This window comes from Gymnogyps californianus, chromosome 1 (assembly GCF_018139145.2).
Source record: "Gymnogyps californianus isolate 813 chromosome 1, ASM1813914v2, whole genome shotgun sequence".
In the NCBI taxonomy this organism is placed as follows: domain Eukaryota; kingdom Metazoa; phylum Chordata; class Aves; order Accipitriformes; family Cathartidae; genus Gymnogyps; species Gymnogyps californianus.
In genome coordinates this window covers 214470215-214492130 of record NC_059471.1, presented here as the reverse complement: position 1 = coordinate 214492130, position 21916 = coordinate 214470215, and the positions used below count along the sequence as shown (strand labels likewise).

Genomic DNA, 21916 nt, shown 5'->3' with positions numbered 1-21916 from the left:
TTATGGCTGAAACTATTTCTATGAAAAATATACTCGGGATCTTTGCTGATCCATGAGCAACAATATTGAGCTAATAGCACTTTGCTGGCAATATCATTCTTCTGTTGAAGCTTCCTTTGGTGATAAAATAGATCAGAGGTTCATCAGAACAAAAGGTCTTCTAGGAGCTCCAGTTAGGGACCATTGTGTGATGACAGGAAAACTCTTGTGCTGAAGACACTTCATAAAACAAGAACATTGAGACTATCCTCATTTTCAAGTGTCTCTGCATAAGAATACAGGCCACAGTTTGGAAAATCCTTGAGATTAGTTTGAACAACTCAGTGGCTAAAAGCCTCGATTTCCTTTTGGGGGACCAAAAACTCCTATCCTTTTGCAAGAAATTTCCAATTTGTCTTACTAGCTTAAAGTCTGCCAAACATAAGAAGGTATCTTCCTCCAAAGCTATTTAATCATCCAGTGACATTTTGTACTCTTGAAGACAGGATTCAGAAAGGGCCCCGGAATTGTTCTAGTTGTAAGGACATGTCTCGTTAAGTCTCCTCCTGATCATGGAAAGAAAGGATGTAAGTCATTCCACTGGTCCTAATGACTTCTATCTCCAATATTTGGCACAGAAGGCCACCTGGTCATACTAATTCACCCTTGCAGAGCCTCAAGAAGTATGTGGCAGAGCTGATGTGGAAGACGAACCAGATCATATGTGCTGTAGCTTTGTACTGACCTTTGGGGAGCACCGTTAATAACTGGCTGCCACTTGGACTTCACATCATTGATTGCAACTTTCCACTCATCATGCACACATTCAATCCACATCTCTACAGCCTGGCCACAAGGACACTATGGGAGACTGTGTCGGAAGCCTTGCTAAAATCAACATAAATAACTTCCACTGTTTTCCCCTCAACCACCAAACCAGTTATCCCATCACGAGGCACAACTCGCCCTTCGTAAATCCATGCTGGTTCTTGCCAGTCACCTATTGGTCCTGCATGTTCTTGGAAATGGCTTCCAGCAGGATTTGCCTAATAACCTTCCCAGGGATGTTAGGCTGACAGCCTGTAGTTACTTGGATTCTCCTTCTTGCCCTTCTTGAGGAGGGGTGTGACGTTTGACTTTTTCCAGACATCAGGAAACTTCCCTGATCATCATCAACTTCCAAACATGACAGCGAGTGGCCCTGCAATGACATTAACCAGCTCTCTCAAGCAGAGCTGGCTGCATCCCATCGGGTTCCATGCACTTGTGCACATCCAGTTCGCTAACAGTGTCTCTAGCTTCTTTTCCATTTACTGTGGGTAACACTTCACTCCCTGAAAGAGTAACAGGGACCTGAAAGGCCTGAGAGCAACCCTTGTTAGCAAAAGCTGAGGCAAGGAAGACCTTGAACACCTCAGTATCATCTATCACAAGTGAAAGGCAGTCTTCTAAAGCATCCACAGTGCAGTGAAAAGACTTTCTTTGAAATGCAGCCTCATAAATAAGCAATGGTGTCTGTGACGGGGGTAAATATTCCTAGAGTTCAGCTACTGGATTTGGGCAGCTCTCAAAATTTCATTTAATGAAGGAGTCCAGGAACATTCACCTTTCTTATTTTGATTGACTGGGCTTCATACAAGACCCAGGAGATAACGCTCTGCACACACTAGTACTGTTTATGTCCAAAGTCCTCCAAAAATGGGTAAGTCCAACAGCCCTACTTACAGCCCTTAGAAATGAAAACCTTTAAAAAGCATAAAGTCCCTCAAGCATTTTATGTAAAATTGGGAAGCCAAATCTAGACGTAGGCACTGCACTGAAAGCATCAAAACTATAAGGGTTGAATACCTACAGCTTCAGCTGGCGCTCATGGGAATTCAGAGGATCAGGCCTGACGTTTCTAACTCATCATCACCAATAAATCAGGTTTGACTATTTTCACAGAGAGCCAGCAGCGCTGATGGGAAGTGACTGCCATCACACATTGCAGACACATCTCTCTGGACAATCTAAATTGTTTATCTTCTTTGCAAGACTAGTGTAATTGATTCTGTGCTGGTCACTCATGACAGCAGAATAAACTAAATGCAGGTTGCCCTAGGACTGAGATAATGCATTCCTGGCAGCGCATGATTTGGCATTTGGGCCAGGGGGAAAAACAGCCTTCTCTTCACCGTCCTCCTCCCTCTCCTTTGCTCTATCCTACTGCAGCCGTTGCTGCAAACAAACAACAACATTGTCAAGATCCAAGGAGTTGTCAGTTTACATCAGAAGGAAGGCGGTGACACGACATGTCACATTACAGCACAGACGCTCCAGCTGGCTGTAGAGCTGTCATCATTAGCAGCAAGACACCATTGGGAGCCGGTGTAGCTGGAAGTCGGTGTAGACAGACGTTTGCTCATTATGGGTCTGTTTAAGATTCTGGAGCACAACTGACTGTCATACCTGATGTAACGCGTCATGTGCCGTTTGCGCATCCCAGGGTATCTGATTTCATGAGCATGTTTTCTTTTCTGCTTCTGCACAATCAAATGCAATTAAAACCCTGGTATGCTTCTTGATGAAGCAACTCAAGCAAACTCAGGAAGGAAAAAAGAAGGAAGTCCTAGGGTAGCCAGACAGTCTTAGGGCATGTCAGCCCTCTTAAAAGTACTCAAACTACCCACAGGCAAGCTGGTATGACCACCGAGCACCGCTCTGTGAACAGAGCTCCAGTCCCAGAAGCCAGATAGCTACAGCAACAAGGTGCTGTCCAGCCACGAGCTCTGTCACCTCAGGAGCCAAAGGACAATGCCACACTAGATGAGAATACATTGCTATGCTCAGAAGTCACTCCAAAACTTGCTGTCCCAGCTCTGAGCCTGTAACGATCCATTCTGTGGCTTGATAAAGCTGAAAGATGCTGCTTGACTCACTGAAGAGCTGAGGTTGCTGACTCCTGGGGTAGTCATCATACAGGAACACGTACACAGCCTGTGACTGGCTGGCCAACATAAAATACAAAACCTCCTTGCTGGAAAGCAGTGGTATACTTTTATCTGGCAGGTTATGTAGATATAAGGTATATCCCAGCAGGCTGGCTGCCCTGCTAAATAGATGGGAGGAGGAAACAGACACGGGAATGAACGGGTAGAAGCATCATGGGGGAAAGTAACGGAGATGGAGGTGCTCATTACAGTACGATTAGCACATCAGGTAACAGTGAGGGAGGATAAGTGGTTGATGCGATACGGATGAGTGACAAACTCCAGCGATCCATGTACTCATAACCGAGTTGGTCTTCCTGGTGTAAGCACACCTGGAGTCAGCAGGCTGCCTGGGGTCACAGTGGATTGGGCTGTAGACATAGCCGACTATCAAGGACAAGACATCCCTGCACATGATCACCAGTTAAATGTTTTCCAGGCTGCCTCCCATTAGAAATAAGGACTGCAGAAGCCTTAAGAACTAGATACTGCTGCTTTTGCACAAGGCGGATCCCCACACTCAAATGAAAAATCCTAGCAAAGCCTATTTTGGATACTGCTAATAGGAAAACTGCCCGTAAACTCAATTCTTTGCAGGATAGGATGTTAAGATGGGGCATTACAACTTGATTTCACAACTGCTAAGTACCTGTAGGAGTGTATTATCTGATGTTTGCTAGTACAAGGTGTGGGAACCTGGAATCAATGAAAACCAAGTCACGGACAATGACTTGTTTTTAATGAAAACCTGCATGCACAAAGATGACTTTTAGATTTCCATCTACAAAATTTCAACTGACAAACACAAAACCATGACTTCCCACATGGGTGAAAGAAGCAAATTAAAAATAGGATTTTCTAGTAACTTTTTATTTCTATTTGCAATCCTCCTTTAGAAAAGCAGTTTCCAAGTACGCAGAATAAAAGGTTCTCAATTCTCTCCCTCAACAAGAGCACACATGAACTTTCTGCAATATCTGCATGGCCAAAGATCAAATACAATAGCAATCAATAGTGCCATATTTGACAGCCAATCATTTCAAATAGCCAAGAGAAAATTGCTTTTATTTGAAAAGGAGTAACAGAGTTCAGTACAAAGGGTGAGATTCACTGCATTTAACTTCAGTACTCAAGAAGTCAAAGTGACCAAGTTAGTCAATGGAGAGAGCTGTCTTCAAAGAACTATTTGTTGACATCCATCTTGAAGTGGGAAGAATTGCTCTTTGGAGGGACTCTAGAGAGAGCTTAGGTGAGACTCCCCTCTTTGAGAGAGACAATGGTTGTTGAAATACATCCTAAGTGTAGTGCCCATTACATAAAGATGACATAAATGGGTAAATTTTAAAGTTGGAAGGGGAAATTGAGTATTTTCTAGATACACAGTTTTCTTAAATTTGTTTAGATAAGAATTGAAGCATACATTCCAGAAAGGCCTCAAATCTTGATCTGAATCTCAGATCTGTCAGTATTTTGTCCTAATCACTCTCCTGCTTAAAAATGTGTCCCTGCTATTTTCTTCGCACTTTTTTTTGTGCCATTCATTCTCACCAGGTTTTTCTGCATTAGAATGACAGGCTCTATATTAAAAGCAGTAATATTCCTACATTTAGAAAGCCAGGAATTGAGTTAACTCAGTAATAGCCAAGCTTATAGGAACGGCTTATCATAAAACTCAGGACTTCACTGAATAAACATGGCACTTTTCATCAAAATCTGGATGGCTGCTTGGAGAAAGACAACAGAAATGAACCGTTCAGGTGAATATTTCATTTCTTAAGTTGCTATAGAATGAGTCAAATAATTTAATGAAGCAAAACGATAATTAGAAAAGTACTTTTTTTTCCCTAGTCAGTTCCATTTTTGAAGCCTCCCAAAATAAAAGAGCACACACTGAAGACTTACTTTGCTTTAAGTGTTTCCTCTTGGAAATTCCACTGAGGGTCTTCCACTAGCTGCAGTTCTCGTAAAACACTTCCTGGCTTGTAAGCTGCATTGATCACCATGCTGAGAACCTATTGAGAGACATAACCGACAACACTGATGGGTTTAAAAGTAGTTCTTGACCACATTGAACACGATCCCAGGTGCTGCATAGGCAGGAGCAGCTTACAGGTGCCAATTTAGGTCCAAGGCTGCACAGGGCAAGCGCTAGATGCAACGAGAAGAGGTCCCAGATTGGATCAATGTGTCAAGCATATTGTAGATGACACATCAGTCTGATATGGTGACTGTATTAAATGCTGCTAGCTAACCAAGATTTCCTGTTAATCAGCAATTTTTCTTTGAGACAGACTCTCTCACCGAAAGCGGATTCCACTCGCTGCATCCATACTGGCTCAATTCAATAAAAAATGAAAATACTTCTGATGGCTCAACCAGGTACAAAGTCATGTGTACCATTACATACCGAACACTAAACGGGAAATTCACATACTTCAGGTCAGCAATGCTTAAGCGTCTGAGTGCTGCGTGCCTCGACTGTATTAACTGAATATTAATGAAGTCTACATAAAAAGAGTTTGCAGGAGGTGTGCCTGAAACCCAGTGTGTGTCCACTCTGTACAACAAAACACATGTGCCAATCCATTTAATCCAAAGTCTCTGAGAATAAAAATGATTCCTACTATTGGCTCAGGGAATCGAAGCTTTAATAGTCTACACTTCGCCTAAGGAGATAAATACAAGAAAAACAAATCTCTTAACAGCACCACACCATGTGTTTGAACACTCTGCATTGTATGCACATGAATGACCCCACAGTGAGTCTGGATTGGTTTTGATATAATTTAGGTCTTTACCTAATGCCTGTTCTTAATTCTTTGGGGGCCTGCAAATGATTTCAGTATGATGAGCATTAAGTTTCCCCAGCACCCATGAATTAGTTCATCAGAAATGAAAAACTTACTAGGTCATATTGCAAAGAGCAATGTGTTTATGTTTGCTTTTTTTTTCTGGGTTGTTTTGTTTTGTTTTTTTTTTTTAAATCCAGCAACCTGAGGATTTGCTAGCATTTTGAAAACCTTGTAGGATTAATCATTTTCAGGCAAGGGCTTCACTTAATGCTGCATAGTACCACGTAAAATGGCAGTGGTTTGAGTTGCTTGGCTAGGTTACTTACTAGAAACAAAATTTGATTTCTCATTGGGCCCTTGGAAACATTACTCGAACCACTCTTCAGAAAAGTGCAAGCAGAGACACCTAAAGCAATGCCTAATAATAGCACCAATGTCTTATGCAGCTCTGATCATCTGTACATCTCAGAGCACTCTATGAGGAAGGGTAGGAGCACACTCCCTATCTCACACAAGGGGAAACTACAACACGGATTTACCCACAGCTCTCCAGCTGGTTCCCATCTCATCACACAACCCGCTATGCTAGTTACCAAGCCATACTGATTCCCAAGAGAACAAAAGAAAGCTTCCGAGTGAGCCCATCCAGTTGCTCATCCACATCTTTTCTTGCCTGCCTCTCACCGTACAAACTGATGAGGCACTGGGCTCTGACAGAGAGACACTGAGACCTGATGTAGGGAAGCCAAAGGTGGGTTTTAAAAAAAAAATCAAGTGCCTGGGTAGCTCCCACGCTCATTCGCAACTCATCAGATGTGTTCCCCTCTTAATCAGCAAATCCGGGGAGTTATTTAACACCTATGCAGGAGCTCGCTGGGAAAGCTCTCCTCAAGCACACTTCTACACCCACCCTGCTTGCCAGTGGGAAAGCTGGGAGCAGAAAGCAAGCGTCTCTTGCTGACCAATTCCCACAAACGGTGCTGTGCTGCTCCTTTATCAGGGTGATGGTGTTTGTATGAGTTGTCAGAACAGTTAGGAAATGAGCAAGAAAAGAAAACCCAACCCTGCAAATAACAGTGTGGCCATGTCTGGGCATTATCCCAGACATCTAATCAACTCCAGACCTGCAAAGACACCCACAATACCAGGACTCTTCTCAAAGCTGGCTTGTCATCAGCAGGACTCTGTAAACTTCTAAACTCAGTTTAAAAAAAGAGTGTTTTGTAAGAACAATCATTTCCCTTTAAGGGAAGAAAAAATGTTTTTTAAAACCTCTGGCTTTTAGTCTTCTCGTATCTCAAATAAGTCACTGGGTTTGGCACTTTACCCTACAGCAGAAGTCCATCACCATGTTAACAGTGTTACCTTCCAACAACATTATCGCTTCATATTACACACTATTAAACACTAGGGAGAAACAAGAACACTGGTTCTTGTGGAAAAATTAACTGTGATTAAAGCAAAAACAGTGAAGAAACCTAGACCAGTTTCCAACTTTCCAACTTTCTCTGGAGATGGAAAGTTACTTCACCCGTATCAGACCGGTCAAATTTTGATCTGATTCACTAAATTCCCTTTGGCTGGAGTGTGACCAGTCTGAGATTTTCGCAGTTTATTTTTAGCCCTCTCCATCCGGAATGGTTTGGGTGCAGCCAGCAGTGCCTTGGAGCAGTGGGGTGGATTAGACAACACCAGCCTTTGCTGCTATGCATCTACGAGGTTTTATTTTGATATTGCTGAACTTTGGATTTTCAGTCAAGTAGGTTGGAGTCACATCAGTAAGCATGATCACACAGCACCATCACAAGCCTCTACCCAACCTCATAAGCACCTGACATCTTAGCTATAAAGTTTTCCATGTCATAGATTTTCAAGTGCACAGGGGCCCTTTTCTGAGCATGTCTAGACGTGCCTGATGCCACTGGGCAGTTCAGCACCTTTCTTCCCATCATAGGTTTTTGGTATTCACACATTTCCCATCTCTTCACCCCTCTTCATTAATGGTCCCAACCCTGGATGAAGCTTTCTCAGAAGGTATCACTGACGAGCTGCAGTTCAAAATACCATCACACCTCTTCTCTTGTTCAAGAGCCCAATGGTCAGCATCCTTATGAGGAGAAACTCAATTTCCCTGCTCTATCTGAGCCCACATCTCCGACCTAACAGGAGAGACCCTAACTCCCAGGCTAGCCTCAGGCAGGACAGTAAACAGTTATTTTATTTTACTTGGAATAATGACATGTCTGTGGGACAGAGAGAGAAGGGAAAAAAGAGTTCTTTGGGATTCTTTCATTAGATGATCAAGGATCTAAAAGTGAGCTTTTGCCATAGTCAAGGTTGTAGCACTTAAGTGTTGACATGCTTATGACAGTCCATGACATTTCAAAAACACAGATGTCCAGATCCTAAGTTGGAGGAACTCCTACAGATGAGCTGAAGTCCACAGAGCAGTCTTGAGGAGGATGTTAGTGAACCCTCTTGCAGAAATGCAGTTTATATCTTTCCAGACTATAGAGGTTTCTGCCATTCCAACACCATATCTGATCACTAATGATAATGCTATCAGTCCGGCTCAATCATACACCCAAGGCTGAGTACAAGCTACTTAATTTTCTGAGCACCATGATTTAATTATGCAAATTTCTCCTAAGAAGTCATGCTGTGCTCCAAAAAATTCAAGTGGCAGAGTGCAATAGCCTTCCTTCACAAATGCTGGCTGATTTCTCCTGTTTGCATCAGTTGGACAGTCACATTACCTTTAAGTCTATTTTCTTTTTAAATAGAGAAAGAGCAAAGTGTCTTAAAAATAGTAAGAGCAGTAAGCAATGAGGCTAATTAATCTTTACAGCATATTTCCCTAAGATATGGTGGGTTATAGATCATCTGAAGTCTTAAAAAGACACCTTATTTTATTTTACAATGTTGCCGCGGTAAGTTGTTGGCATAGATGGAAGAACTGTTCAGAAGTATTTTTTAGATATTCTGACCCAAGAACTAAATCTAAAGCTGACAATGCGTTTATTTTAATTTAACTTAAAGTTAGCAATTATTAGATATCTTAGCTACTATACAGTCACTATTTTTCAGCCCAGATGCAGCTGTTGGATGGCAATAGTTGATGTCTCCACTGTACTTGGCTCCAAGTTTCAACTTCTTTTCCAAACAAGTATCTCAGGAATGAGACAAGCTTTGCAGCTGATGTTAAACAACAGGCACTACTACCTCACTTGCCTCTTGGGCTGAAAGAAACCACAATAAACCACTGGTCCCAGCAGAAATTTGTGCTGGCACCAAGAATAATGAACAGCTAGACTTTAAAAATAAGTTTGGCACTAGATAGCACAAGAGTTACTTGTCACTCACCTAAGGCTTTGCATGGATGCAAGGATACATGCACACACACAGAATTCAAATCAGTATTTTTGATCATACTACCCAATTAAGTTGCAACTGCTCTCAAGATTTTGCTGGGAAATCTTGCTCAAGGGCTGCCATTCTGGAAGGCACTTTAGCAGTTTCCTCCCTGCAGAGCTCACAACCTCTGAATCCAACACTAGGACAAAGCAACTGGGCAGAAAGCAGGGGGATGCAGTAACAACGCAGAACTCAGCAGAAATGCCTTTCTGTTGGAAAAGAGGTGCTGCACAAAAGCAAACCTCCCTGTGTTGCTTCTCTCCCGACACCCCAGGTGAGAACAGCCCATACTACTCAAAGGGAAGGAGATGCTCCTACTCCACACTACAAGGGTATCTCCTAACCTTGTTTAATCCAGAAGCAACCAGTACTGTTGCATAGCTATCTCACTATTAGCGTGCAGGCGAGTAGCACCAGTTTGTTTGGAACTGGATCGAGGATGATGCTTCACTGCATCAGTGATGGAGGTAACGAAGGACAAGACCTTGGGGGGAAAAGAGAGCTGAGGAGCATCATGAACTACAGTTGTGCTGCATTTTTTGACACAACCCTCATGGTTGAGTGTGGAGGAATGCAGAGGATGGGGAGCCACTCCCTCAGCACCCAGCCAGGAGCAAGGTCTCCCATCACCTAGTGCTAGCGGGGAGAGGACATCTGCTCTCTTCTTGCTTTAGGTAATCCAGGCCAGGGAACGGGGCAGGAGCTGGTTGTTCAGCTGTTTTTAGTCTGGGGTTTCCATCAGTGCCAAACACAGCAGCACCTCCGTCACGGAGACTGCTGCCCACTGTGAACTGGCTGGCGACTGGCACAGATTTTTAACTAGAGCGTCTCTAAAGGCAGTGAGTTATGGCTGGAGACCAGGGTGATTTAAAAAGCTCTCACCAGACTGCTACTGACTCCGCTCTTCCTTTGTAGCTGTTGTTTTGAGTTGTCTTTCCCACCCTCCCCTGTGTGTTGCCAAAGTAAAGTCCATGTATAATTTATCTATTCCAGATAAATTATGCTGATGCATAATTTACAATGGCCTGCAATTTTCCTATATAGTGAGAGAGAGAGAATTATAATGCATTTGCATTCTTGGGGCCACATCATCAGCGGGTGTAAAGCGAGACAAAGGCATCAAGCTCAGCACCGAGACCGGGTTTGGAGGGATGGGGACCCTTGTGAGCTCTTCAGCTGTGACAAGCCTTGTGGCTGTGGTCTTGGGCTGGAGGAGGTACCTCCTGCACTGGTCTCACCACTCAGCTCTGCAGTCCTTTTGGGTGCTCTGGCAGCTGCTATAGATCTTCATCTCGATGCACAGATGTCGTCTTTGCCATTTCTTGCCTCCTCCACATGCTGGGTACCCCTATCCTCCCCCTTGTCCATGGTTCTCTGAGCTGCTAACACCTCTCTCATCTCGGCAGCAGCTGATAGGAACCAGGTGGATCTCCCCTACAGCAACACCCTGAATCTCTTCTCTTCACCCTTTCCAGAATTTGGACCTGGTCCCCGTGGCCAGAATGAGCTTGAATTTATCTGCAAAATAACAGTGATCAATGCTAGGCCATTGCCATTGTCCTGCTCCTTGGGAAGTCGTTCATGTCTCCAAAAGCAAGATGCCCATGTCTCATTGACACTGCTATTTGCTCCTTCAGCAAGCAATTCTGTAAGGAGGCAGAGCAAGAGAAAATAGGCTTCCTGTAAGAAACTCAGGTTGGTTTCCACAGTTGGTAATTGGTGCCATTCTTGAGGAATTTGGAGAACCTGGTGTTAGTCTATGCAGCAAAGCCCTAAGATACTAGGGGAGGACCTGGCAGAAGCTTTGCACTGCTTATGTTTTCAAAATCCAAATTCCAGGAGGAAAGGAGGAAGAAATATTAGCATAAGTATTGACTGTGCATGCCTCATGTTTCCCCCATGTTGCTTTTTCATTGCCTGTTTTTCAAGTAGCAGCAGATTGCTAACACTCCCCATCAGCAAGCCACTATGGACTTGCTTTCAAATTTGGCAGCTGTCAACTTCTGCTCTGCAACCACTTTATCTTGCTTTCTGCTGAGGGCTATTTTTGACTTGCTTCTTTGAGACCCAAGTGTCCCACCTGCACAGGCAGCTGGATTACTGGGCTCTCTTCATGGCCCAGCTTTCAACCATGTGAGACAACCAGCAGTGCTGTCGTGTATAAAGCAGCGCACGTAAGTGATGAGGAAGTGAATGGGGACACAGGAGTCACTCTACAGTACAGTACAGAGGTGTTTTCAGAAGTGGCGGGTGATTTGGGAAGAATTTCACCTTTCAGGTGTTTCTGTTAAGGGCTGGGATTCATCTCATTTCAGACAACTGCAAACATCCTGAGCTGGGCACTGAGGGTCGTGCAAACACATCAGATAAATGGACACCTAGAAGTTCCCATGCTTTTCCACCAAGGGCAGAGGGAGCTCAGATATAGCCCTGTATCCACATCAAGTGGGGTTCATATAGGTACAGACCTGAAAGCTGGAAGATTTGGATTTCTAGAAGACCCAAGTCAAACTGAAATGGTGTCCAAGGCACCAATGGCACCCTGCTTATGCAACAGTACCATCGTGCTGTCCTCTGCCACCTGCAGTCACCTTGCCTTTCATCTGTATATGGACTGTAATCTTTGTGGAAAGTATTTATGCATTTTTTCAAACAAGCTAGCTTTTCTCTGAGGTCAACAGCAAGCGCTCAACACTCTGGATTTGGCCCAAAGCAAGCACCGATTGCGTCAGGATGAAGTGAACAGACAGTGGTGCTCTGCCGTCCGTGCTGCGTGGGATTAACCCATCCACATTCAGCAAGAGCTGGGCACACCATAGTTTCCACTCAGCACATCGCACACACCCCTGCTGGGCTTTCCATCCTGTTCACTTTGGATCTCGATGGTTTGAGCCCCATCGGACCATGGTCACATATACAAAGGTGTCACCCACACCGAATCTGCTGGCCCAACAGCATCGTGGATGCTGAGAAACAGGTTGATGGCAACAACCACAGAGGTCCCCTTTGGGGACAGCTCCAGTCAGAACATGAATTCTCTTGCACACAGTTAGATGAAACTTACTCCCAACCAACAGAACTCTCCATGTTTCAAAAATGTCACCTCTCCCATCAAAACCCGCAATGCATATACCTACCCTCTCTTCCGAGCTTGCGGTTTTCACATATGGAAACCACTACAGAGCTCCAGGACAATTTTAAGTGCATTCTTTTCAAATTCTGGGCCTGGCAACCCATGACCCATGCTTTCCCCTGAAATCTCCCCAAAAGATAGCCGAGCCGTACCTCTTTGAGGACCAGCACGCACTTGCCAGGCCCGACAGACTGAGGTAGCTCTGCTATTCTGCCTTTGTTTAAATATGGACCTGAGAAGCAGCGGTGGTTGATGTAGAGCTGGGGGCAGCAGTATCTCCCATTGATGGTGCCTGCAAGGAGAAAGTAGCATTGATGTGCGTGTAGCATTTTTGTACAATAAATCAAGGGCCCTTCTTCTTCCTCCTAGGTGTGGGAAGGAGGGGAGAAGAGTAAAGGAGGCACAAAAAGTCCTCCCCGAGATAGAAGGTAGAGAAGCCTCTGCTACTCGAATCCGTCCGACACGGGAAAAACCAAGTGCTTTTAACAGCAACTGATTTGGCTGCACACCCTACCGAAAGGAGAATCGGGAAAGGATTTCATTCATAATGTGACCTGAGGCTCTTTCATAACTCACTTTGCAGACTGACGTGAGCGACTCGGTTGCAACTTGCCAGAAAGGGAATGCATTAGCTGCCTCTCACAAATATGGAATCAGCTCAGGGAGAAAATTCAGAGCTCTACAAACCCCTCTTCAGCTACTGTCCAACCCAGCAAGCACTGCAGTGCCATTCCCCTGACCCAACATGGGTCTACAGAGCAGTCTTCTTTGTCTGGGCTAATTACTCTGGGCTCCTTTATAGCCCATGGAGAGAAGTGGGTACTTCTAGATGTGGTTCACGTGCCATCCAAGTGGTTATCCACTTTTTGGTTATCATACCCAAAAAGAGCCTGTTTCTCCCCATGAGATTGTAATGGGGCCCTTGGATGTTGACTCAGATGCCAACGTGTGTCCTGCAGTCTGCTGAAATAAAGGGAGTTAAATCCTACCCCTCCTGCTGAGTCTACGCAATTAACTGCATGAATATCGCACTCTCCGAGCCTCCTGCCATTGCTAAAGGGGAGAAAAATTTGCCTTCAGCAGAAGCAGCAGCCAAGCCACACAGTCTTGATGCTAACACAGGGACCCATTAAGTCCTGGTGTAAGCAATTTCATTGATGCCAATTAAAAAGTCACATCCATCTCCACCAGGGTTTCATTAGCCTGGCCCTAACATCGTTAGCTGAAATGGGCAAGCTGCAGGGGAACTCCGACAACCCCAGCAAGACATGATGTTCACATGCAGAGGACCAGACCCTCACAAGCTGTACCTCAGAGACTCCTCGCATTGTTGGTGGGTCCACACCACCTCACAACCCCCTGAGGATGTGGTCCCGTCTCCCCACCCGTATGACACACTCGCTCCCTTTTTGGGGTCATCCCTCTCCATACAGGCAACAGGTCCTTGAAATAAGGATCCTGCTGGTGCCGAGCAGCCTTACCTGTTGTGTCTGGCTGAGGAACCGGGCAGAGGTCATGAGGTATTTTCTCAACAGGCACTGTGGATGGTAACCTGTTAAACAGCAATTCAGTGTTTGTAATAGTGTCAGACGGGGCAAAGGAGCAGAACCAGCCTTCAGGCTGGACCAAGAGATACACCAGCATCTGCCTGGACCGAGGAATGGAGATACTTCAAATGCAACCCCACTTCCACATGGTTTATCATAGCCCGGGGCCAGCATATTGCAGAAGAAGGAGCCAGATCCATCCCTCCTCCAAAAATATACTCTGGTCTGTGAGCTTTAGCCCTTCAGGCTGCAAATATTCACACTTAAATCCCTTAAATTCTAGTTTCTAAAAACTGCAAGGGCTAGATAGGGAAATGCCCTCCTGGTACATGTCTGTCTTCCATAAGCATCCCTTACTGGCCATCAGACACTGGCTACGCAGTCCCAACCAGTAAAAAATTTCTATTACAAAGACTTTCTAATATGCTCACAAATGTTTTAGATTTAAAAGAATCCCCTTGCCAGCTCTGCTGCAGTATCTGGGCAGTAGTTAGCAAAGTCACTCAGCTGCTGTGTATTATCTCCCCTGGAAGACCTGATGCATCCCTGTAAAAATATCACCTTAAATAACAAAAACTTACTGCTTTTCTGGTTGCACAACTGCAATTCTTCTCTTCCTTCGCACTGCAAAAATGAAGCAAGGAAGAAAAAAATAGTTTTGTACCCTTCTGTCCTATAAAGTATACCCATAATGCATAAAAAGCTGTATAAATGCACTGACTATAAAATGACTTCTAACACAATGAAATGGTACTTAATTACTATCGCCATCTTTTCTTGGTATTTTTTAAGTAAGTCACTACATCATTAAAACCTACTTTAAAGATGTAATAATACATTTAATCTTTCCTCTGGAATGCTAATATTGTGTTTTATGGGATCAGTATAAAAAAAAATAAAATAGAAACACAAATATTTTTCCATACAGAAACACATATGGGTAAGATTACATTTTACAAGCATGATTACCTCCAGCATAATTTATCCATAGCTATAAATTGTGATAAGGCTGCATAATGTTGCCATAGCAGTATTCTCCCAAATTAGGCCCCGGCTGCTTGATTTTTAACTTAAGCATATTTAACTCTTCAAAAGGGTTGACACATTTTAAAATTTGCCTTTCAGATGTTAATTAATATAAACAGCGAGGCTAATTTTTCGTCTGGTGGCTTGAGATCAGGGTTGGATAGTTTCTGTGAGGAACAGGAGAACACCACCAAGCCACTGAGCACTCATGAACTGCCTTCAAATGCAAATGGAAAGGAAAGAAATTGGTCTTAATACGCACTGGCGGCAGGACAAAACACTACGGGCTTAACTGTGCTGGGAGAGATTTAAATTAAACCCTAGGGAAATCTCTGAGCTGGAAAGGGCAGTGAAGTAATGGGATGGATACCCTGGGAAGGGGCAGAAACTCCATCACAGGAGGCCAGCAAACGTTTCTCAATTTAGATGGAGCAGATCCTGTTTTGGAGAGGGAGCACCTGGATGCCCTCTTTATGTCCACTCCATCCTATATTTTATGCGTTTTTTTCCAATTTGAGGTCCCGTGTCTCTAATTCACTCAGCTGCCCGAGTGAACTTGGCTCAGCACAACGAAACCTGGTTTCACTCTGACAACCCCATCGCAAACCCACAAGCCACACTGTGCAATCCCAAACCATGTAACAGCCTTTCCCAGCGCAAACAATCCCATTTTTAGAGGGACTGATCACACAGACGAGTACAAATTGCATAATACCAGTGCTGCGCAGTCTGACCACTAATTAGATTTATTACAGTACACTTACAGCCTGGTTACCAGTCTGCTAGTTAGGTGGGTAGTTTCAAAAATTGGATTATAGACATAAGACAAACTCCCTGATAAATCCGTTGATGTAATTTCTATGCTGCTTGAGGTTGCCATGTACTTACAAACAGCTTTGTGTGGTGGAGTTAGGTTATAAGCATTCGCTTCACACCAGCCAACGGGGAAAATGTCCATAGACTCTACATCAACTATGTACTCTGGAGAGGGCATCTGTAAACCTATAAACACAAATTTATAATGTAATTTAGACATGGGAATACCAAGTCAGAGCCATTCGAGCATTCATCATGAACCAAGGGAAGCAAACGATGGAACACGTAACAATCAATCTGCTTCCCTGCATCAAAATCAGGCACCATTTCATCTTCAATTTTGCACAGACAGCAACGATAAGGCTGTTGCATTTACAGTGCAATGTGACTCCAGAGAAAATCCCCATTAAGAGCACACTAAGGGTGCACAGTGAAGCAGCCAAAAGCCAGTAAGGTTAAACATGTATGACTTTCCCCAACAAGACGGCCTGATTGCCCCCTCGGTTTTTTTGTAGAGTTGCACGAGCAAGTTAGCAGAAGGCCAGTTGGGTGCTTGCTCTTACTGGTAAGAGAGTGCACATGGGCTGTAACAGGATGATAGCTAACGTGATAGACCTTTATGCCCCAATGCCCCCCTGAAGCTTTTTCATGTAGTTCTGCCCTTGAGTCACTGTTTTTAAGGGTGGGAGATGGCCACTTTTCTGTCTAGAGGTGCCATGAATTCTCCTAGGGCTCCTCACTACAACATGACCTGATCACCCAACAAGAGAGAGGCAGTATAAAAACGTCACATGGGACAGACGCACTAAGATCTCTGGCATAATATTGACTCCAAAACCCCACTGAAAATCTTTGCTTAAAGCAAATCTCTTCCAGTTTGGTTATGTCTCCTTTAGAAGACACTCTTCTGTCTTGGTTTATGTGGGTCGCCCTCAAAGCCCATTGCAGCAAATGGAAATATTCCCACTGGCTTTGAGTTCTTTTGAAAACAACTCTGGGTCCTAAGTCAAGACACCATTTAATTACTCCAATTCAAGTCCATCTGCGCTGGCACAGCCTGGCCAGCAACTTCACCCCCCTCTGCCATTTCCACCCTAGGACCTATAGCTCCAGCACCAGCATGAGATGATCTCCTAATAAAAGAGACCAAAGGATCAGCAGCTTCCCCTGCAGCATCCTCGCCTTTGCATCTGTTACAGCATCTTTGCCTCCTGCTTAATGCAGCAGTGTTTGACTGTGCACAGCTAGATGACTACGGTGAACTTCCAACTAATGAATGTTCATCAAGGGCTTGCAGTGTAATTGAAGCAGTAATTTAACTTTGCGATGGGAATGGCATCGAGGCTGAGATGCAGCATTTGGATCAATCTTGTCTCTAGTAATAAACCTGCTGCACTTTGAGAGTGTGTGGTTGTATGAAAACCCAAAGGAAGCAGGAAAATAGGTGCTGGTGCTCACACTGCTGGAGGAAATAATTAAAAAAATGAAATCATGATGTCTGCATAGGTTCATGGATGTCTTCATGGTATTCCTCTGAGCCCTGCATCGTGTTCATGGATCATACATTGAAGATACAGTCTCTTATTTCACCAAGATATGGGGAAGGGAAGAGGACGGGATGAAGACACAACAGAGGACACAACCTGCTCATATGAGCAGCTGAGCCTCAACGCAAGGTCTCAGCAGCTGGCATTCCCTGCAAAACCATTTCCCTCCATGAGGAAATACCAAGAGGTCACTGCTCAGTTTGAAGCCGATGAAAGCTGCACTCTCCAGTGGGCAAAACATTTTCGCCTAACGCCACAAATCCAGCCAAGGAGCTGATGTGAGGACTGCTGAAGTCAGTGGAAAGATGCGCAGGAAGTGAGCAAGCCATGGATCAAGCCCTAAACAGAGCAAGAGATCAACACAGTTCCCACTGAAATTTCACCAGATCTGGGAAAATCCACTATTTTCATTACTGTAACTGTTCTACGGTGTTATTCTGACCAAATAAATAGATTGAATGTACTTTCCTGCTTTCAAGCAACAATAGATGTGACATGAACACTTTGGGTTTGAAGTTCAGAGCTGCAGCCACCCCGACGAGCAAGGAAGCACCATAATGTCTGTTCTCCTGCAACACTGCTATTCCTCTTGTAAGACATATTCACAGCTACTCCGTCCTCCCGGGCACTGCTTCTTCCCTTTGGCGATCGATAACCCTGCCTTCCACTTCCGACATCTTACTGCTTCGTTTGGCCTCACTCATATAAGTGGAAAACAGCTTGTTTGAGACTCATTAGTTTCATTTGCTGCATTTTATGCTGCCATCTTCTCAGACTAAGAAAAGTCCATGAGACTTGAGAGGTTAAATGGAAAAGAAGAGAAGAGGGAGACTGGAAACAGGGTGAGGAAAACTTCCATCTCCTGCTATGAATCTTATAGGATGGGCAGAATAGAGCAGCAACTCTTGAAAACTCTCACAGGGAAAATTATGGAAAACCTCCCTGGAGAAGTGATTAACAAAAGGGTTTTCCTCAAATTCCTAGGCTGTGCAGAGAGTGTACATTATTACTTGTATAAATTCACACCAGAAAGCTTCAGCTTTAAAATCTAAAATGAACCAGTAAAAATTAACAACGCAGATGATGAGTAATAAAGTAGCAGAAAGTGATGGGATGCGCACAGCATCGGATCAGCCCTATGCTTCTTTTCCACCACGGGGGAACTATACTGCTGCTCATTAAATGCTCACCCTGAAGTTTACAGAGTTTTGCTACTGTACAAAGCGTGATTTATTAAGCAATGTTCCCTCATGTCTAACTTGACGCTGCTTAACTACTGCGTCCTGTTTTATGGCCGCAGTTTGGGCTGTCAAACAGGGAAACTGAGAGGGCAACAATGAAAGCTTCAGACGCCCCCATGATAAATGGTGGGACCCGAGGTCTTCAGCGATGGGCTCCCATGGTACTTGGGGAGTCTTGCTGCTACCAGAATATAAATAATCAGTTAGAAACAATAGTGTATTAATGGAGTCAAAAAACCATGCCACAGTTCAAGCCACATTTGTTTTACAACTCTGCAAGCAGGGTTTTGGGGCTTTTTTTAATGCCTAGTTTTAGCCTAACGCTGTGCATACTATATTCATGTATTTCAACAGCAGCAAATATTTCTTTTTATTTTTGCAGTCTTTTGCATCTTTTCCTTTTACTACAGATCATTCTATTCCTGGTAGTGAGATATAAAACAAGTGTAAAGCATCTATATATCAGAACTCAAAAGACAAGGAGATGCACACAGGTTTTTTTATGACAAGTTGTAAAAAACATCCTTTAAGAAATTAAAAGAGTAAAAGGCAGGGAGAAAGAGATGAGGGAGGGGAGCAAGGTGGGAGTGTGTGGCCCTCTCCTTGCCTTTATCCAGGGTCTTGGAGGACTAGTTGATTTAAAGACCCAAGAAACAGCTCTTCCTATTCACTATAATGGGCAAGAGTTTAGTGAACACCGAGTCTCTTTGAAAGTATTACAGCTTAGGAGACAAAAAACAAAAAAGGATTCCCAAACCCCATAAAATCTACATATAAAAGTGAAAGCACCTGGCCATTTAAGAAGGCAACATGCCAAAATGGGCCAGATTCCTTGACCAGATGTGTGTAAATTCGACAACAGCCTTAGTGAGAGCTGAATTTCAAACAAGCATTGATTCCAGCTCTTTAACAAAAATATTTGCTACATGTCCAGACCAGCCTGCAGAACAGCTTTAGCCACCTCGAGTCAGAAGGCAACCAGTTGTCTCCGATGAAAAAAAGAAAACCCGCCATTGCACACAGCTCTACGAAAAGCAAAGATGCAAAGTCGTATCCGCTCTGTACGCTGGAGATAATCACAAAGGAGACGAACTCTCTGGGGTGACAGCTGTATGTCAGGGACGGAGAAGGATGACAACCCAGCTCTCCTGCATCTCCCACCTCTGCTGCATTCAGGCACACACCTGCAGCTCTGCTCTCCCCAGTTCTTAGCCAGCCCAAACCACGAGGCTTAGCAGCAAAGACACGAGAAGCACAAATGATTTGGCCTGCCAAGCTTTAGGTCAGGAGGAATCTCTCTTTATGTAGCAACTGAGTTATAAATCTCCGAGAATGGGATTTATCACGGAGGCGTTGGGAAAGCCTTGTCTACCATATAATGCTACTTTTGTACAGCTAAACACCGCAGAACATCTGCCTTTCTTCTATTTTAGAGCAAGCTGCTAGCACAGATGAGGTAATCTGGGTTACCTGACAATGTTTTTACTAGCTTTAAGGGCTTTGATTAGAGACCTTTCCTCTCGTACAAACTGCACCACACATTGTCAGATGCTGAAATACCTCTTGGGTTATTATAATCAACGCAGCACGATGCTGAAGGTGATGCGCCAGGTGATGATGAAGCAATGCAGGTAGTATCAATCTGGCTTCCACTGTCTTCCAGACCCAAAACACTGAGAGCTGAGCACCTTGCAGAGGAGGGAAGGTGACTTTTTGTGCAGATCAGGCTTGAGACTTCATCTCACATGGGATATCTGCAAGAACCCCTTGTCACGACCCCTGTTCCTCTGTCCTTTCCAGAAACCATGTACTTGACTATGGTTTGTTCTCCCATTAACCCTTTCCTAGCTGTTTTACCCTGGAAGGGCCAAAATAAACTTGCTTTAATCTCTGAGAATGAGGGTTCACACTGCTTTTGCAGAAACAATCTTGACAGCAGCCTGGATTTAATGCACTTCAGGAGAATTACCCATGAGCCACCATACTGAGCCCACAGGCCATCAGAGAAGACATGGGTGACTCCTTTCCTCCCTCCCACCTCCTGCTACAGAGCTCCCACAGGGTAAACAGGCGTCACTGACTTTAGCAAAGGAAAGACTTGCTCTGTTTCCTTTTGATTATACTCTCTGCAGGACAACTCTGCAACCTGGAGCCCAGCACAAGCTTCGTTTCTTCCCATCCTTTCTTCCCATTAGGAGACTGGGATACCAACAACGTGCACTACTCCCTGAGGTGCAGATTATGACTGTGCCTTGCTTTCCTCCCAGCTCACTGAGGCAACATGCCATTGTATTTCCTGGGGTTGTACGTAGCAAGTGTTTAAGAGATGCTGCTCTTTCATCAGACCAATCTCCCAGGGATGCCTTGAAACATCTAGTGGCATCTACCAGAAATGCATAAGCAGAGCTGCACAGTATCTACCTATCAGCATGTGATTGCAGGCAAAGGGGTGGAGGTATTTTAACATCACGTCTCCCTGAACCATCATGGCAGCTTAACCAAATGCATCTTATTTTGCAAATGGGAGGGTTCCAGTAAGACGTTGATTTTTGACCGTGTCAGGGCTGGCAGCACAAGGGATGGCAGGTCTGCCTTATGCATTCATCAAGAGGCAGAAACACAGATCTTACAGAGGCTGGTGATGAGCAGGACTATGGGCCACCAGAAGTGCCTTTGATATTTTCATGGTTCTCCAGAAGAAAGCAAAGCAGCATATTACATTTGCAGTTGATGCTGACCCAATTATTACTGATTTCAGAGGGAAACTGAAGCTCTTATATTCATTATAGATGAAGCCAGTAGCTTCAAACAACAGTGTGTTACTTTGATGGGTAAAAATTAAACTATGTTGTGACAATGATGCATGCTACAACAACTTTATGGTTTATCACAGTGCCCATCAAAACACTTAAATGAGCATGGCCTTCTGCTCTCAGTGACTTTACAAATAACAGTTTTTAAAGCAATAATAAGAAGAATCCCTGTGTTGTTCTAAATTACACTTACTTAAGAAGTCCTTGCCCAGATGAACTGAGAAAGAAAGTCCCAAGAGCAAAACCACATTAAAAATGAGCTCATCTGTACTTCATTTCAAGAAAGGTAGAAAAGGAAGTTTTGATACAGTATTACAATCTGCTAGTTTTTCAGCACTCTCCTAATGCTGCTTGTACAGTGGTGGTATTCTCCATGGGATGATGGCTTTCTAAAACCTGTATTACAGAGTTACTGCCTGCAAGAGCTTTCTTAGATCAACGAAGGAAATTATACAGTCACAGAGAGGAGGGATGTGAGCATGCGATGGCCATAGTGAGGAGCAGCATATATTGCAGAAGTTTTATGGACCTAGGTGAAAAAAGAGAGTGAAAGGAAGAGGAAGGAAGGAAGGAACGAGGTTGCAGGGGGACAGGAGATCCCATGAGAGCCTGTTGGAAATCACAGTGGAAGTCTCAGCC

At 44.1% G+C, this 21916-nt stretch overlaps 1 protein-coding gene across 1 annotated transcript in view; it reads right to left on the bottom strand.

The window, feature by feature from the left end:
• SFMBT2 (Scm like with four mbt domains 2) overlaps nucleotides 1-21916 on the bottom strand; it is a 102047-nt gene that overhangs the window by 9583 nt on the left and 70548 nt on the right. The window contains exons 11-15 of the mRNA XM_050906264.1: nucleotides 15749-15862; nucleotides 14416-14458; nucleotides 13769-13839; nucleotides 12440-12579; nucleotides 4851-4960 (exon numbers count right to left, since the gene is read on the bottom strand). Coding sequence (XP_050762221.1) covers nucleotides 4851-4960; nucleotides 12440-12579; nucleotides 13769-13839; nucleotides 14416-14458; nucleotides 15749-15862 — 478 coding nt within the window. The remainder of the gene's footprint in view (nucleotides 1-4850; nucleotides 4961-12439; nucleotides 12580-13768; nucleotides 13840-14415; nucleotides 14459-15748; nucleotides 15863-21916) is intronic.